At 43.7% G+C, this 17,767-nt stretch overlaps 1 protein-coding gene across 1 annotated transcript; it reads left to right on the plus strand.

Annotated features, from left to right (window-relative positions):
- Positions 1-11,687: 11,687 nt before the first annotated feature.
- Positions 11,688-12,719, plus strand: LOC128405933 (E3 ubiquitin-protein ligase RNF4-like). Its single transcript, XM_053372973.1, has one exon. It carries the CDS (start codon positions 11,761-11,763, stop codon positions 12,388-12,390), a length of 630 nt encoding a protein of 209 aa, XP_053228948.1. The 5' UTR covers positions 11,688-11,760; the 3' UTR covers positions 12,391-12,719.
- The last annotated feature ends 5,048 nt before the right edge of the window (positions 12,720-17,767 follow it).

A 17,767-nucleotide genomic window follows, 5' to 3' on the forward strand; every position in this document is an offset into this window, starting at 1 on the left:
CCTGATCTTACTCAGAGCAGAGCCACGGACATTACGGGACACAGAGAGAGTTTGGTGAGAGCCTGCAGTTCTATGATTCTTTGAGAGCAGAAGGACTTTTCCCTACCCGCTTTCTCAATGCCATCCATCATTTTTTAAAAAATAATAATCTTATATCTCTAAAAACATATCAGTTCCAACAGTCATACAACAGATCTTCTCATCTTATACAATATTTTAGACTTCCGTCAACACCTCTGATGATTTCCCATTCTTTATCACTTATTCTGCATTTCTTAATTTCTAGATTACATTTAATTATCCTTAACTAATAATGCTTTTCATAGTCTTTCTTGCAGTATTTCAAACTATCCACCTTACCAGACTTCTTGCAGTCCTACTAGCGTAATCTGTTCATCACAATTACTTTTCAGATAGTTCATATATTTACTCCAGTCTTCTATGAATCTCTGATCCCGCAGGTTTCGAATCCTTCCTGTTAATTTATCTAATTCTGCATAGTTCATCAACTTCGCCCTCCATTCTTCTTTCGTTGGTAGTTCTTCTTGCTTCCATTTTTGTGCCAAAAATATTCTTGCTGCAGTCATTGCATATAAAAACAACTTACAATCCTGTCTATTAATATCATCTCCTACAATGCCAAGTAAAAATGCTTCTGGTTTCTTAATCAATGTATATTTCAACATCATTTTCATCTCATTATATATCATTTCCCGGAAGCTTTTCACTTTTTTACATTCCCACCGCATGTGATAAAAAGGTCCTTCCTTTTCTTTACATTTCCAACATTTATTACTTATTTTATACATTTTAGCTAATTTTACTGGGGTGATATAACACCTATACATCATTTTCATCACATTTTCTTTCAAAGCATTGCATGCAGTAAATTTTAATCCTTCCTTCCACAGTTCCCCCCAATCTTTTAACTGTATATTATACCCTAAATCTTTGGCCCAGTGTATCATAACCGACTTTACCTCTTCATCTTTCAAATGCCATTCAAGCAGCAATTTATACATTTTAGACAATTTTTTAAATTTATTATTCAATACATCAATTTCAAATTTTGATTTGTTATCATCAAATCCTTTTCCCCTCAAATCCTGTTTAAACATTTCATTGACTTGGCAATAGTGCAGCCAATCACTTACATATTCTTTAACCTAAAAGAATAACCACTTTAACCCAAGTGGTTAGCACGCTGTCCACCAGCCCAAAGAGTGCTGGATTGTCTGTGTGCCGCTTGTTCGCTTATGGTAGTTTGTTGTACCATACACAGAGCTACTCTCTCAACCGGAAAGGAGAGTAGAACACTTCAAAATGAATAAATTAATCAGCCACAGGTTTGCTTGATATATAAGTGATACGTTGTGGTCTTAATATTGATCCCTTAATTGGTCTAGGGGTTTTCAATTCAGCTATGCAGTTGTTCCTCGCAATTTTGTTGTTGTTTAGTCGTTTAGTCGTGTCCGACTCTTCGTGACCCCATGGACCAGAGCACGCCAGGCACCTCTGTCCTCCACTACCTCCCGCAGTTTGGTCAAACTCATGCTGGTAACCTCGAAAACACTATCCAACCATCTCGTCCTCTGTCGCCCCCTTCTCCTTGTGCCCTCCATCTTTCCCAGCATCAGTGTCTTCTCCAGGGAGTCTTCTCTTCTCATGAGGTGGCCAAAGTACTGGAGCCTCAGCTTCACAATCTGTCCTTCCAGTGAGCACTCAGGGCTGATTTCCTTAAGAATGGATGCGTTTGATCTTCTTGCAGTCCATGGGACTCTCAAGAGTCTTCTCCAGCACCATAATTCAAAAGCATCAATTCTTCGGCGATCAGCCTTCTTTATGGTCCAGCTCTCACTTCCATACATCACTACTGGGAAAACCATGGCTTTAACTATACGGACCTTTGTTGGCAAGGTGACGTCTCTATTTCTCAAGATGCTGTCTAGGCCTGTCATTGCCCTTCTCCCAAGAAGCAGGCGTCTTTTAATTTCGTGACTGCTGTCACCATCTGCAGTGATCATGGAGCCCAAGAAAGTAAAATCTCTCACTGCCTCCATTTCTTCCCCTTCTATTTGCCAGGAGGTGATGGGACCAGTGGCCATGATCTTCGTTTTTTTGATGTTGAGCTTCAGACCATATTTTGCGCTCTCCTCTTTCACCCTCATTAAAAGGTTCTTTAATTCCTCCTCACTTTCTGCCATCAAGGTTGTGTCATCTGCATATCTGAGGTTGTTGATATTTCTTCCGGCAATCTTAATTCCAGTTTGGGATTCATCCAGCCCAGCCTTTCGCATGATGTATTCTGCATATAAATTAAATTAGCAGGGAGATAAAATACAGCCTTGTCGTACTCCTTTCCCAATTTTAAACCAGTCAGTTGTTCCATATCCAGTTCTAACTGTAGCTTCTTGTCCCACATAGAGATTTCTCAGGAGACAGATGAGGTGATCAGGCACTCCCATTTCTTTAAGAACTTGCCATAGTTTGCTGTGGTCGACACAGTCAAAGGCTTTTGCATCGTCAATGAAGCAGAAGTAGATGTCTTTCTGGAACTCTCTAGCTTTCTCCATAATCCAGCGCATGTTTGCAATTTGGTCTCTGGTTCCTCTGCCTCTTCTAAATCCAGCTTGCACTTCTGGGAGTTCTCGATCCACATACTGCTTGAGCCTTCCCTTTGCCACGGCAAGGCAGTGATCCATGAAGGGGGTTCCTCGCAATATTGACTTGATAAAATGCTTATGACCCTGAGAGGTAGTGCCTGGCCCATGGTCACTCAGTGAGCTTCATGGCCTGCTGTGGATTTGGACCCTGGTCTGCCCAGTCTTCGTTCAACACTCTTGCCACTACCTGTCAGAGGAACTGGCAAAAAGCCACAGGAAAAGATTTTGCAAGGATACAACAGTCTCTCAATCTGTGCACTTTTGCCCATGCTAGACCCCAGCAATGCTTATGCAGCTGCAGTAAAAGAGCCAGGATGCTTCCTTGGATGTTTGAGCATGGGCCATACTGGAGATCTAACTCCTTTTTGTGTCTCTCCTCCTGCTGTAGGTCCGAGGGCGGCTTCCAAAGAAGCTACTGGGTAAGTTTGTTTTACTTAAAGTCTTTGGAAAAGAGGTGGACAATATTGACGCTGCTTCTGTGCAGTCGCTTTGACTGTGAGCCCGATCGAGATGCACAACAGTGCACTGTCGCCTTGGGCAAACGAGAAGCTATGGAGGGATCATGCTACTTTTTGTTCTTTTCAAAGTTTGCACTTCAAGACTTTTATTTTTTTTAAAAATCCCCTTTGCAAATTCGAGAAGTTTCCCCATGTTGTGCCTCAGCATTTGACGCTGCTTCTGTGCAGCCTCACCAGTGCACTGTGCTCACTAGAAAGACTCCCTTAAAAATCCATTCTTTTTTTTTTTATAATATTTTTTTATTAAGAAGTTTTTATGACCACACAAACAAAACATAAACACAACAGATACATAAACAAACAAAAACAAAAACCAAACAAGAAACAAGTACCATTTCATATCTTAATTTCTTATACCTTTCTTCCCCGACTTCCTCATGCCTCCCTTTTCTGTATTCCAGATTCTAATCAATTACTCAGCAAATCTTCCCTTATTTTAATTTAAATTTAAACTAATCTTCCTTATTCTCCTTGTCTTAACCATTGCTAATAGTAACCATTTACTTTCCAGTCCAACATCATTCTAACTTTCATTAATTTTGTAATATTTCTTTAAATAGTCCTTAAACTTTTTCCATTCTTCTTCCGCTGCTTCTCTTCCCTGGTTTCGGATTCTGCTCGTCATTTTTGCCAAGCCCATGTAGTCAATCACCTTCATCTGCCATTCTTCCAGTGTGGGTAGATCTTGTGTCTTCCAGTACTTCGCAATGAGTATTCTAGCTGCTGTTGTAGCATACATAAAAAAAGTTATATCCGTCTTTAACACCCCTTGGCCGACAATACCCAAGAGAAAGGCCTCTGGTTTCTTAGGGAAGGTATATTTAAATACCTTTTTGAGTTCATTATAGATCATTTCCCAGAATGCCTTAATCTTCGGGCACGTCCACCAAAGGTGAAAGAATGTACCTTCCTTTTCTTTACATTTCCAACATTTATTATCAGGCAAATGGTAAATCTTTGCAAGCTTGACTGGGGTTATGTACCACCTATAGATCATTTTCATAATATTTTCTCTTAAGGCATTACATGCCGTAAATTTCATCCCGGTGGTCCACAACTTTTCCCAATCAGCAAACAAAATGTTATGACCAATGTCCTGAGCCCATTTAATCATACTTGATTTAACCGTTTCATCTTGTGTATTCCATTTCAGCAGCAATTTGTACATTTTTGACAAATTCTTAGTACTGGATTCTAACAGTTCAGTCTCCAATTTTGATTTTTCCACCTGGAAGCCAATTTTACTGTCCAATTTAAACACTTCATTTATTTGGTAATAGTGCAACCAATCTCTCACCTTCCCTTTTAGTTTCTCAAAACTCTGCAATCTCAGTTTGTCCCCTTCCTTTTCCAAAATTTCCCAATATCTTGGCCACTTCGACTCCATATTTAACTTTTTAACTGCCTTAGCTTCCATTGGCGACAGCCACCTTGGGGTTTTATTTTCCAGCAAATCTTTATATCTGATCCAGACATTTAGTAGTGCTTTTCTGACAATATGGTTTTTAAAACCTTTATGTGCTTTAACCTTGTCATACCACAAATATGCATGCCACCCAAAAATATTGTTAAAACCTTCCAAATCCAAAATGTCTGTATTTTCAAGAAGCAGCCAATCTCTTAGCCAGCAGAAAGCTGCCGCTTCATAGTACAGTTTAAAGTCTGGCAGGGCAAATCCCCCTCTTTCCTTTGAATCCGTTAATATCTTAAATTTAATTCTGGGCTTCTTGCCCTGCCAGACAAATTTAGATATATCTTTTTGCCACTTCTTGAAACAGTCCATCTTATCCATTATTTGTAATGCTTGGAACAAAAACAACATTCTTGGCAATACATTCATTTTTATAACTGCAATTCGACCTAACAAGGAAAGCTTCAAGTTTGACCAAATCTCCAAATCTTTTTTCACTTCTGTCCAAGTTTTTTCGTAATTATCTTTAAATAGATTCACATTCTTAGCTGTCATATTTATACCCAAATATTTCACTTTTTTAACCACAGTCAACCCTGTCTCATTCTGAAACCTTTCTTTTTCAACCTGTGTTAAATTTTTCTCCAATACCTTAGTCTTTAACTTATTCAATTTAAATCCTGCCATTTGACCAAACTCTTGAATTATTTCCAAAACTCTTTTCGTGCTAGCTTCTGGCTCTTGTAATGTAAGTACTAGGTCATCTGCAAATGCTCTCAGTTTATATTGTTTAGCTCCGACCTGAATCCCTTTAACCAACTGGTCCCTCCTAATCATATTTAGCAAAACCTCCAGGACCGATATAAAAAGTAGTGGGGAGATAGGGCACCCCTGACGTGTCCCTTTTTCAATCTTGAACTCTTCTGTAACCACATTATTTACAATTAATTTTGCTTTCTGTTCAGAGTATATTGCACCTATACCATTTTCAAACCCTTGGCCTACCCCCATCCCCCGGAGGTTCTTCAACATAAAACTCCAAGATATATTGTCAAAGGCTTTCTCGGCGTCCACAAATATCAAAACAGCCTTAGTGTTTATATTCACTTCCAACTTCTCCAAAATGTCAATTATATTCCTTACGTTATCCGACAAATGCCTTTTCGGGAGAAAGCCCGCTTGGTCCCCATGAATCTCCTCCATCAGAACTCTTTTCAATCTCTTTGCTAAAATATCAGCAAAGATTTTGTAATCCACATTTAGTAACGAGATGGGTCGGTAGTTCTTAAGTTGGGTCTTTTCATTCTCTGTCTTTGGTATAAGCGTGATGTAAGCCTCACTCCACGTGTCGGGTGCCCTTCTCCCCTCCATAATCTCGTTGCAGACTTCCTTCAAGGGTTGTATCAACCCTTCCTTCAAAACTTTGTAATATTTGGAAGTCAGTCCGTCCGGTCCAGGAGATTTGCCCAATGTCATGCTTTGAATGGCACCTTCTATTTCTTGTGCTGATATCTCCTGGTTCAAAATTGTCTTACTTTCCTGCGAAATCTTTTTCAGCCCATTTTTCTCGAGGAATTGTTGTATATCCATTTCTTTCTGCGGCCCTTGTGTGTACAATTGTCTAAAGTAGCTCTAAAAACAGTTCCTAATTTCCACTGGGTTGAATATGTTCTTTCCTTCCACTTCTATGTTTGTTACCGTGTTGAGTTTTTGTTTCTTCTTTATTTGCCAAGCCAATAACTTGCCACATTTATCTGCAGATTCAAAAGTCTTTTGTCTCATTTGTTTAATTTTCCATTCTATTTCTTGATTCATCAGTTCCATAAATTGTGTTTGATATAATTTAATTTCTCTTAAAATCTCTTGCGATTTTGGCTTCAATCTTAGTTTCCTTTCCCCTTCTTTTATCTTTTCCAAGATTTTCTCTTTCCTCTCATTTTGCTTTCTTTTCTTTAGTGTATTTTGTTGTATCAAAAACCCTCTCATCACGGCTTTACTTGCGTCCCATACTATTCTTTTTTCTACTTTAGTCCTTAAGTTAATTTCAAAATAATCTTTCAAAGTTTTTTGGGCCTTCTTACAGATCTCCTCGTCTCTAAGTAAGGTGTCATTCATTCTCCATCTGAAGGAGCCAGTTGTTGTTTGCTTCATCACCATCTTTACTGCGTTATGGTCGGAGAAGGTTTTTGGGCAGATTTCCACTTTCTTTATGTTCGGCGCCATACTGCTAGTCACCCAAATTTGGTCAATCCGTGTCCATGTCATTTTGGCTTCAGAAAAGAAGGTTCCCTCTCTTTCTAATGGGTGTTTTGTTCTCCAAATGTCAATCAAGTCCATATTGTCAGTCATTTCAAAGAAAGTTTTTGGTAGTCTTCCGTCTTTTGTAACTACCTGTCTTTGTGCTTTATCCATATTTGTTGAAACTACTCCATTCATGTCTCCCATCATAATTAAATTGTAATCCATGTAGTCCATCAAAGTCTCATGCAACTTCTTAAAAAATTCAGCTTTCCCTTCATTTGGTGCATAGATTCCCACTATCAAAAACTTTTCTCCTTGAGATTGAATTTCAATTGCCAAATATCTTCCTTGATCATCTTTAAAAATTTGTTTCGGTTGCAAACTTTCCTTTGCGTAGATCACCACTCCTCTCTTTTTTACTCTGTCTGAAGATATAAATTCGTGTCCCAATCTTTTATTTATTAATAATTTTCTATGTGCTCTTGTCACGTGGGTCTCTTGTAAACAAATCAAGTCCAATTGGTCTTTCTTTAAAGCATGAAATATATTTTTTCTTTTTCTGGGAATATTTAATCCGTTACAATTCCAGGTTAAAAGTTGCAGAGCCATGATGGGGCTATTTACTCTTTCCTCCTACAGCTCCCAGTTGTTGTTCCTCTTTTGTCGGTGATTCCGTATCCGTGTCTAATGATCCTTTGCTTGAAGGATGCCCTTGTCCTGGAAACGTCTCTTTCTGTAGGTCTTCTTCGTGTTCTCCTAAAAACTTGTCTTTATCACTCACTGTCTTTATTCTTCTTTTCTTCCCCTTGTATTTAAAAGACAAGCCTTGAGGAAACTCCCACCTGAATGGTATGTAGTTCCTTTTCAGCAGTGTCACCAAGTCCTTGTAAAAACCTCTTGCATCTAAAATACTTTTGGGAATATCTTTAAAAATCTCAATATGAAAATCTTCAATTTGAAGGGTTGTTTGGTAATGCAGGTTCAGTATTTTATCTCTCTCCTCCTTTGATCTTAAAGTTATTAAGCAATCTCTGGGTCTGTTCTTCCTCTGCCTTGTTCCCAGTCTAAATGCACTCTCTATCTTAAATTCTTCCTTATCCAGCTCCTGCTTCCAAAAGTCAGAGAATTCTTTTGTCAAGTAATCCACCAAGTTGTCTCCTTCCTTTTCCGGCACAAGTCTGATCCTTAAATTCCTCTCCTTGCGTTGCATATCCTGCATAGAGAGTGCCAGCTCATACTCATCTAGTTTCCTGTACACCGGTGGAAACTTTTCCTCGGCAGCAGTTGCAATTTCTTTAGCTTCCTCAGCTATCTTTCGTGTTGTAGAAGAATCCTCCAGTAATTTCCCAATTGCTTCTGCATTAGAGTTCACTTTGTTCCCAAGGTCAGTTATACTTTTTGTATTTAAATCAATTTTCCCAGAGATTTCTTCAATTTTCTTGTTTGTTTCAGCAACTTGTACTTTAGTTTCTGCACCTTGCTTTTTTAGTTCCTCCAAAGAGTCATTTATTTCCCCCAATACCTTAGCAAATGCTTCTTCTGAAGACATTATTTTCACTTTTGCCTTTCGGACAGCTGCAGTTCCAGAGGCTCCTGATACAGAAGCCCTTCTTTGCATAGAAAGATCGACTTTGTATTGTCTGCCAGATCTCAAAGTTGTTTCTTGTGAGTCCTCTTTCTCTTTACCATCTGCCATAACAAAATCTTTCACTCAAGGTCATTCCCACACTCTTAAGCTGTCAAACAAAAGTTCTCAAGTTTTAAGTTCCACTTGTTGCTGAAACTATTCACAAGTCCTCTAGAGGGCGTAAAACCAATTCTTTGCCTTCAAGTTGGTCCCACACTTTCCAAAAAACAAACAAAAGCCCTCCAAGTCCCTTTCAAATATTCTTTTTTCTTTTTAAAAGATCCAGATCAATAGTGTCCTGCATATAACTTTGCTGTGCAACAAAGTAAAGTATTTCTAAGTTGAGAGTAGCCAAAGTCAGTATTACAGTTACTTTTTTACCTTCTTGTAGCGACAGTCCTTAGCCGGTTCCTTTTCTCCGGCAGTCCGATCCCCAGGTTTAAGAGCAGCGGTGAACAGTTCAATTTCTTTTTAAACAGGCAGGAAAACACTGTAAAATCTTCTTCCCCCCCCCTCCTGCCTTCGGGGAGGGAGTTCTTTGCTTGGTGGTGGATTTCTTAGTTCCCACAACTCTCCTTTCAAAAAGTTACAGCTTGAATGCCTTTCGCTTTGATCTTGCTACAGAACAGAAAGCAGACTTCCTTTTTAGTGCTTGTCCGTCTCGGTGCCCAATTTCCTTAATTTTGACGTCCAATTATATTTTAAAGTTCAATCCTACTCACGGAAAGTTGTTCTTTTTAGTCCAAATTCACTGGAAGAAATCAGCGCTCTCCGCTAATGGCGACGCGGCTTCACTTCGCAGGCTGGGTGAAAGAGACTCTCAGCACCGCTCCACACACCCTCCGCTGTTCCGTAGCCTTTAAAAAGGCTATTTCACAACGTCGGGGGGGCGCAAAGGTGCCCGCCGAGTCTCCAGTTCACAGGCTACGCGCCTGTGATTTTTGAGGGTCCCCGCTCCGCCGTGGCTGCCGGACCCGAACCCACGAAGCAGATCTCTCCCGGAGCTCCAGGAGAAATCCGCCATTAAGCGCTGGCGCTGACCGGAAGTCTTAAGGACTTAAAAATCCATTCTTTGCCAAACTCATTTTGGCACCAATGCTCTCCCTGATAACAACAACAACAACAACAACAATTTATTATTTATACCCCGCCCATCTGGCTGGGCTACCCCAGCCACTCTGGGCGGCTTCCAACAAAATATGAAAATACAGTAATCTATCAAATATTAAAAGCTTCCTTAAACAGGGCTGCCTTCAGATGTCTTCTAAAAGTCTGGTAGTTGTTGTTCTCTTGGACATCTGGTGGGAGGGTGTTCCACAGGGCAGGTGCCACCACCGAGAAGGCCCTCTGCCTGGTTCCCTGTAACTTGGCTTCTCGCAGCGAGGGAACCGCCAGAAGGCCCTTGGAGATGGACCCAGGTGTCCGGGCAGAACAATGGGGGTGGAGACGCTCCTTCAGGTATACTGGACCGAGACCGTTTAGGGCTTTAAAGGTCAGCATCAACACTTTGAATTGTGCTCAGAAACGTACTGGGAGCCAATGTAGGTCTTTCAAGACCGGCTTTATGTGGTCTCGGCAGCCGCTGCCAGTCACCAGTCTAGCTGCCACGTTCTGGATTAATTGCAGTTTCCGGGTCACCTTCAAAGGTAGCCCTATGTAGAGCACGTGGCAGTAGTCCAAGCGGGAGATAACTAGAGCATGCACCACTCTGGCGAGACAGTCTGCAGGCAGGGAGGGTCTCATCTTGCGTACCAGATGGAGCTGGTAAACAGCTGCCCTGGACACAGAATTGACCTGCGCCTCCGTGGACAGCTGAAGGAGAAAAATAATCATTTCCTTAATAACAATTTAAATAGCGTATTTAACTAAAACAATAAAATTATAGCATATGTATCCATGTTTGTTAACTGATGTGGTTAAACGTGGGTTTTTTTTGTTAAAGGTAAAGGTCAAGGTACCCCTGCCCGTACGGGCCAGTCTTGACAGACTCTGGGGTTGTGCGCCCATCTCACTCAAGAGGCCGGGGGCCAGCGCTGTCCGGAGACACTTCCGGGTCACGTGGCCAGCGTGACAAAGCTGCATCTGGCGAGCCAGCGCAGCACACGGAACGCCGTTTACCTTCCCGCTGGTAAGCGGTCCCTATTTATCTACTTGCACCCGGGGGTGCTTTCGAACTGCTAGGTTGGCAGGCGCTGGGACCGAGCAGCGGGAGCGCACCCCGCCGCGGGGATTCGAACCGCCGACCTTTCGATCGGCAAGCCCTAGGCACTGAGGCTTTTACCCACAGCGCCACCCGCGTCCCACCTGCATTTTTTTTGTTAAAAAACCCAAAAAAAAACTAGACTGAGTTTTAGCACACATGAAAGACTTAAAACAAATACTTCTTTCCTGATGAATAGCCTTTGGACTATAATGTAACTTAAATAGAAAACTATCTTTGGAAAGATCTTTCCTCCAAAAGCATTTTATTTTAAAAATCCAATTTAAATAAAAACCAGATTTTTTAATTATTCTTTTTAAATCATTGATTTTTATCCACCCTGTTGGGTGTACACACTGAATGTGTCATACCTGGAAAATACCTCTTGCAAGAGCAGCCATAGGAGGTGCGCTCTAGTAGAGGCAACTCCAATGAATTTCATTTAAGATTTCCCATCGTCCTCAGCTTGGCTATGTGCCCTGGTTCTTCTTGAAGAAGAGACATTCATCATGAGTTCTTCCCTTCTCCTTATCAGACTCTTGTATAAAGAGGACTGTCAAGGTAGGGAAAGATGCTCCACCTCGTAATAATCCTAATTCTTTTAGCTAATCTCTTGGCTGAAAGATAGAAAACTAATCGTTGTGTGCCTGCTTCTTAGCCTAATCCTGTTTCTTCCCACGCGAATGCAGTTCTATAGAGTAACACGAAAGACACCCTAACTCAGGCTTCCTCAACCTCGGCCCGTCCGATGTTTTGAGACTACAATTCCCATCCTCCCTGACCACTGGTCCTGCTGGCTAGGGATCATGGGAGTTGTAGGCCAAAAACATCTGGAGGGCCGAGGTTGAGGAAGCCTGCCCTAACTCCTCAAGATGTTGAACTTGCTCCAGCTTCGGAGTGCCTGCTATAAAAGAGAGAACTCTAAGAAAGTCACGGTGCTCCAAAGCGTCACCAGTTGCATCAAGTTGCTTTAGAGAGAGCATTCATGATCATCCTTATCACATTACAGAATTGCTTGGCGACTAAGCAGGGAGCAGCACACGGAGATAAGGGGGGAAGCAAGTACTCTGCAGCCTGTGCCTCTCCCATCCCTGTGCATCATGAGTTCAACAAGTACAGAATGTAATGCAACCCAGCACAGCAACAGCAAGAGGGGCAGCCGCAACACCTCCGCAAGACCTCCTCATACTCTGGACAAGATGATGGTGGGAACTGCTTCTGAACCCTGTATCCCCTCCTCCGCCGCCTCCGCCTCCCTGCCACACAGCCTTAATGATAGAAGTATGGATGTGGAAGTAGTTGACCTCACTTGCGAAACTTCAGAACCTCTAGTTGTTGATCTTACGCAAGACGATTCTCTTGTGCTTGTTGGAGAGAGTGGGCAGCAGCCCGATAGAGAGTTCAGACCTCAACCATTGTCTGACAGCCTCGTATTTAGTGGTGGTGGTGGTGATGATAGCAGACACACACAGAGTGGTGCTCTTGCCACTAGAAAGCTCCCCAGAGAAGTGGGAAGGAGGGAATTTGCAAGATCCTCAGGCACTTTGAGTTGTGGAATTTGCATAGACAGCTTTGCAGAGATTGTGCAAAGCGGACGGCTTATAGTGTCAACAACATGTGGCCACATCTTCTGTAGTCAGTGCCTCAGCAATTTTCTTAGGTATGCTAACTTTTGCCCAATTTGTAGGAGGCATCTCACTCCAAAGGAGTATCATCCAATTTATATGTGAAGACATGGGTGTTCCTGAACACAGTCTAATGTGGCCTTCATAAACATGAGTGAACTCCAAAGAACACACCAAGTACAGTATATATGACTTCAATATGACAGTTAGCAATTTCACTTTTTCCCAGTTGGCCTCCTTATAGTCCAGTTGTACTGTTTCAGCTTCGTTTTGCTTTAAGGTTTTTGCAGCTCACATTTTTTGAGGTCTGTAGACGTTTGAAGAACAGCTTGGAGGATATGTCTGCTGCTGCCACATTGCTTTGTGCCGATATCTCATTTCTGTTCTAGTTCTGTTGCTGCTTTGAGAAAAGACTGATGTTGAGTGAACTCATCTATTCAAGACTAGGCTAGTCATAGTCATCTATGATAATACAACCTGCAGCTTCTTTTTGCAATTTGCCTTGTAAAAAACCAAAGCCAACCACTCACCGGTGGAAGTCTGTTCCACATCTACCGGTACTTGTTTTCTAGTGGCAAACCCCTCTTTCTGTTGATGTAGCCCTAATAAAGACCAAGGTTTATACAACACTGTGGCTCATTTCTAACGTTGCATGCATGAATGGTTTATTACAAAGAACTCCTGGTGGTCCGAGTCTTCTCTTGAAGAGAATACAGCCATCATGTTAGATCTGAGCAGCTTTCCCTGTCCAGGCATATGCTTAAGGAGCAATTCATAGTGGAGTCCGTACCAAGGTTGCCACGTGGGGCAGAATCCAATGGAGATGAGCTAAGCCATTTATGTGAAACACTCCTCAAATGGCTGGAAGAGGATAAAGTAATTCTCTGCTTCTCATAAACGCTTTGCTGTGGGGAAGCTGCACCCATAGGGCCATGTTTCAAGCAGCAAGCATGTAAGACTTGAACCTCGCATGATGAAGTCAACTTGAGTTGCGGTGACTCCCTTTCTCAGCCCTGTCACGTAGTCATAGTGGAACTATGAATGGCTTGACCTGTTGAACTTTGGGATGCTGCTGTACTAATAGGTCCCTCACCCGTGACAGCTTGGAGGGCCAGTGTTACGCTTCCAGTTCAGCACTGGATTGAACACCTTTTTCAAAAGGGAGGCTTCCTTAGTCTCCCCGCAGCCTGCTGCAGGGGCCTAGCTGCACACACCCCATAGTAGACTTGCACATAGCCTGGCAATCATGTGGCATGGTTAGGACTTCCACAGATGGCATTGTCTCCGTGAACATGGGCTGTGGGGATTAAATCCTCTGTGCAAATGCGTCTGGTGTTACCAGAACCTATATGCACCCCCAGCTTTCGAGGGGAGCTTAAGACAGAGTGCTCAAGGGAAGGTCATTTCCATTCATCCCTACCATCACCGTTTCTGTTCTGTTTGCACAGACACTCTTACTGAAGAACAAATGACACTTTGCCCAGGGAGGGACCTTGGTAATATGGTGCCCTCCTGGTGCCTTCCCAAAGCCAGGCAGGGGAGGGGTCAGGCTTGGGGAAGGATGCACAAGGCTCTGGTGGGGTCCTAGAGCCCTCTCATCTCATTCCCAAAGCTGGGAGAGTGCTAACTAGGCTTGGGGAAGGAGGCAGGAAGGCTCCCTTCTGGCCCCCACATCCTGTGCAGGGGAAGAGCTTCACTGCCCTAAATCCACCTCTGCTTTGCCTCGTGTTTCAGTCACCATGAAGGCATTTTACCCACTGGAGAAAGTTGCACAATGTATTTTGGAGGTCACTTCTTTGAGTCGTGATGGGAAAAACTGAATTCCTGTGCAGAATCCTTAATGCGCACCAAACTGGAGGGGTACAGCAAGCACTACTGTTGGACGATGCTGTATGGAACCTAACACTTCACCAGTCTAGTCGTTGCATAAAAGTTCTAGCAAAACTATGTGTTCGGGTGCCTCGACCCTTACACAGTTTCCTGAATCCTTGCAGTGATAGGTTTTTTTGGGGGGTGGGGGTGAGTTGTCTGGTGGCAGATGAAAAACGGCACCCAAGTTTACAAAATGCAGTAACCAAAACTACATCTGCATAATGGACTGTTCTTGACGGTAGGCAGCAATTGCCATGTGATACTATGACAAGGATAGGAGAATATTTAGCAAGTGAGTCAGAGCTTACAGTTGCCATATTCAGATGGGTTATTACATGCTCTTGTTTGACTTGAGACTGGACACCTCCCCCACAGGACACTACACTATTACTTTTGTGGTACATAAATAAAGCCATAGTAAAGGTAAAGGTACCCCTGCCCGTACGGGCCAGTCTTGACAGACTCTGGGGTTGTGCGCCCATCTCACTCAAGAGGCCGGGGGCCAGCGCTGTCCGCAGACACTTCCGGGTCACGTGGCCAGCGTGACAAGCTGCATCTGGCGAGCCAGCGCAGCACACGGAAACGCCGTTTACCTTCCCGCCAGTAAGCGGTCCCTATTTATCCACTTGCACCCGGGGGTGCTTTCGAACTGCTAGGTTGGCAGGCGCTGGGACCGAGCAGCGGGAGCGCACCCCGCCGCGGGGATTCGAACCGCCGACCTTTCGATCGGCAAGCCCTAGGCGCTGAGGCTTTTACCCACAGCGCCACCCGCGTCCCTTAATAAAGCCATAGGCAATGCAAATAACAGATGGAATAATTGGCAGAATTCTCTGCTAGGTTTTGTGACCTCTGCCATTTCTCAAGGACAGGGTCACAGACATCTGAACACAATTTACCTGCATTTAATAAGAAATGAGTTCTTAAAGGACTGTCAGCGTTTATTTGTGGTTTTCCTTTGGTGATGTAGATATAATTCATGTTTGTGAGGTGCCCCCTCCCTTTTTACGTGCTCCTGGCTCCTAGTCAAGTAACCAGTTCATGTTCTGTAATTCACACAGAAATCTTCAGCACCACAGGGCAGGTGTATCTGGTACTGAACACTTTTTGCCTGAACAGATTTCAGAAAAACACAACAGCTCTTGGTATTCAACGTTACCTGTTGAGTTACTCTACTCTGAATGCCCTTGCTTAGTTAATCGAGTCCACTTTTCTGCATCAACAAAACACACTTTGCATCTTAAACAAAACTCCCATCAGGATTCCAGTAGGAACCAGTTTGGAAAGGAGGGACCCAACCCCAGTGGGTCTATTTTTGCTTGCGCCAGAAGACGTTGCTGAACTCCCTTAATCATGGTGAGTGCAAGGGTGTTGTAATCTATGTATTCACACATCACCATCGACTTTCTGCTTGTGACCATTGCTTCATTTCTCCCCCTTTGCTCCTGGCACAAGCAGGATAAACAAACCTGGAAGCTTTGTTTCCCCCATTACATCTGGTCATGGTTTGTTGCTTCCTAACAAGCCACAGTCAGCAGGCCAGCCATAAGCAGGGACTTCAGATTGGCTGGCAATTGTTGCTTATTATGATAAGGCCACAGTCCCGGGTTCAGACGTGATGTGGTGCCAAGGCCTTGTGCTTTGCTTCTCCTGCTTGCTCCAAGAGAGAACAGCATGAGGAGCAATTGGGCAGTATGTGCTACATAATGCATTATAAAATAACTCCTGATGGCCGCTGTATGTTTACAGCGTCTAGGAAGCTGCTTTGTATGCAATCAATCACAGTCTTCACTTAGACTAATCTGCATAATAACAAATCACCATTTCGCAGGGAATGCATGCTTTAATGCTCCCTAATGGCAAACTCCTTGCTTGTAGAAATATCTTTTTAAATCCTATCCAAATGGCACGTCCTTGTCTCAGCTCCTGAATTACTGAAATGTAGATCTAGGAAATTTCCACTTCCTGCCTACCTTGGGAAAGATTGCGTGCCTATTTATGACCTTTAGGTCATCAGCCCTCCCATCTCGACTCATGGAGATAAAGGATACTCTATGGTGGTTCCATTCTCTCCGCCCAGTGAGGGTATTTAAGGACAAAACAAGGAGGCAACTGGTTCCTTGCATAGAGTCAAAGCTAATGAGGACAAGGGAAAGCAAGCTTAACACTAGAAATACTAACTGCCCGAAGGAAGAAAAGAATTCTGTAAGCCTAGATTTGCAAGACCTGAAGAAGAGGCTAATGAGTATAAAGACTGAGATTTCTACCCAAAATATAAGGACAGTAGAGCCTAGAGCACAATATTTAAAGAGGTCCAACAGCTCCTTATCCCATAGAAAGACATCAGTGCAACTCCCTGTTTCCTTTTCAAGCGACACCGAAGTAGATGAGGAATTTGGCGCCTCCGACATTTCTATGGCAACAACACCTAAAGAACTCTACGTTGCTGACAATCTGGAGAAATCCAGTACCCAATCTACATCTGGACCTTTGCCTAATGTTCCAAAAATTTATCAGAATGATCAACCTTCTCTACTGTACTCCTGGCGAGACAGGATGGACAGATCTTCCAAACTCGAAGCTGGCTCTTTGTTGGCCAGTGACCCACATTTTATAGCCCATGCCTCATTAATACTCCCACAGCCACAGATAGAACCAACAGTCCTCCAATCAATCCAGGAGGGAGAGGGGGATTGACAGTTAACGAAACACCGTGGGACCGCCCTCCCCGCTTGGGGTGCGGTTGGTTGGGTTTTATCTTCTAGGGATACTTACCCTATCAAACCTTCACCTCTTCCCCTTACCATTTTGACCCAGGAGTCCTGGCCCAGGGATGACTTGTCAGTGAGGGGATGTTACCCCTCTATTGGGGAGGCTAGTATGGGGTCTGGGCTTCCCACTATTGAAGGGCTAGGGAGGAAGGGCGGTGGGGCTAGATATCACTATCAGCGAAGGGTTTTGAGATGCAGTGATGCTCGAACCCCTTCCAATCTACGCCCCATCCCAAGGGACGAGGGTAGGGCGAGCAGGGATTACCCACCTCCGTCATTGGTGTTGTGCAATGCCAGGTCCATAGGCAACAAAACCGCCACCATGCGTGACTTTTTTGTCTTGCAGGGGATTGACCTGGCTTGTGTGACGGAGACCTGGGTAGTCTTCCTACATGAGATAATACCCCCAGGCTTCTCTGTCCTCCATCAATCGCGGACTGTGGGTCGGGGGGGGGGGGAGGAGTAGCATTGTTAATCCCGGAGGATTGCTCTTTCAGAGCTCTGCCAGCACCAGCAATCTCCGGCATTGAATGTGTTGGTCTCGTGTGGGGCACCAAGGAGAGCTTGGCTGTCTGGCTGGTGTACCGACCACCCAGCGCACCAGCAGCCACCCTGTCAGACCTGCTGGAGGTGGCGGCGGGCTGGGCCTTGGCGTTCCCAAGCCTATTGGTTTTGGGAGACTTCAACGTCCATGCCGATGCCGCCCCCTCCTCACAGGCTCTGGACCTAGTGACTTCCATGGCAACACTAGGGCTCTCCCAGTTTGCTTTGGGCCCCACTCATCAAGCAGGCCATACGCTGGATCTGATCTTTGGTGCTGGCATAGATGTGATCATGCTCCC

The sequence above is a fragment of the Podarcis raffonei genome, chromosome W (assembly GCF_027172205.1).
Source record: "Podarcis raffonei isolate rPodRaf1 chromosome W, rPodRaf1.pri, whole genome shotgun sequence".
Lineage (NCBI taxonomy): Eukaryota > Metazoa > Chordata > Lepidosauria > Squamata > Lacertidae > Podarcis > Podarcis raffonei.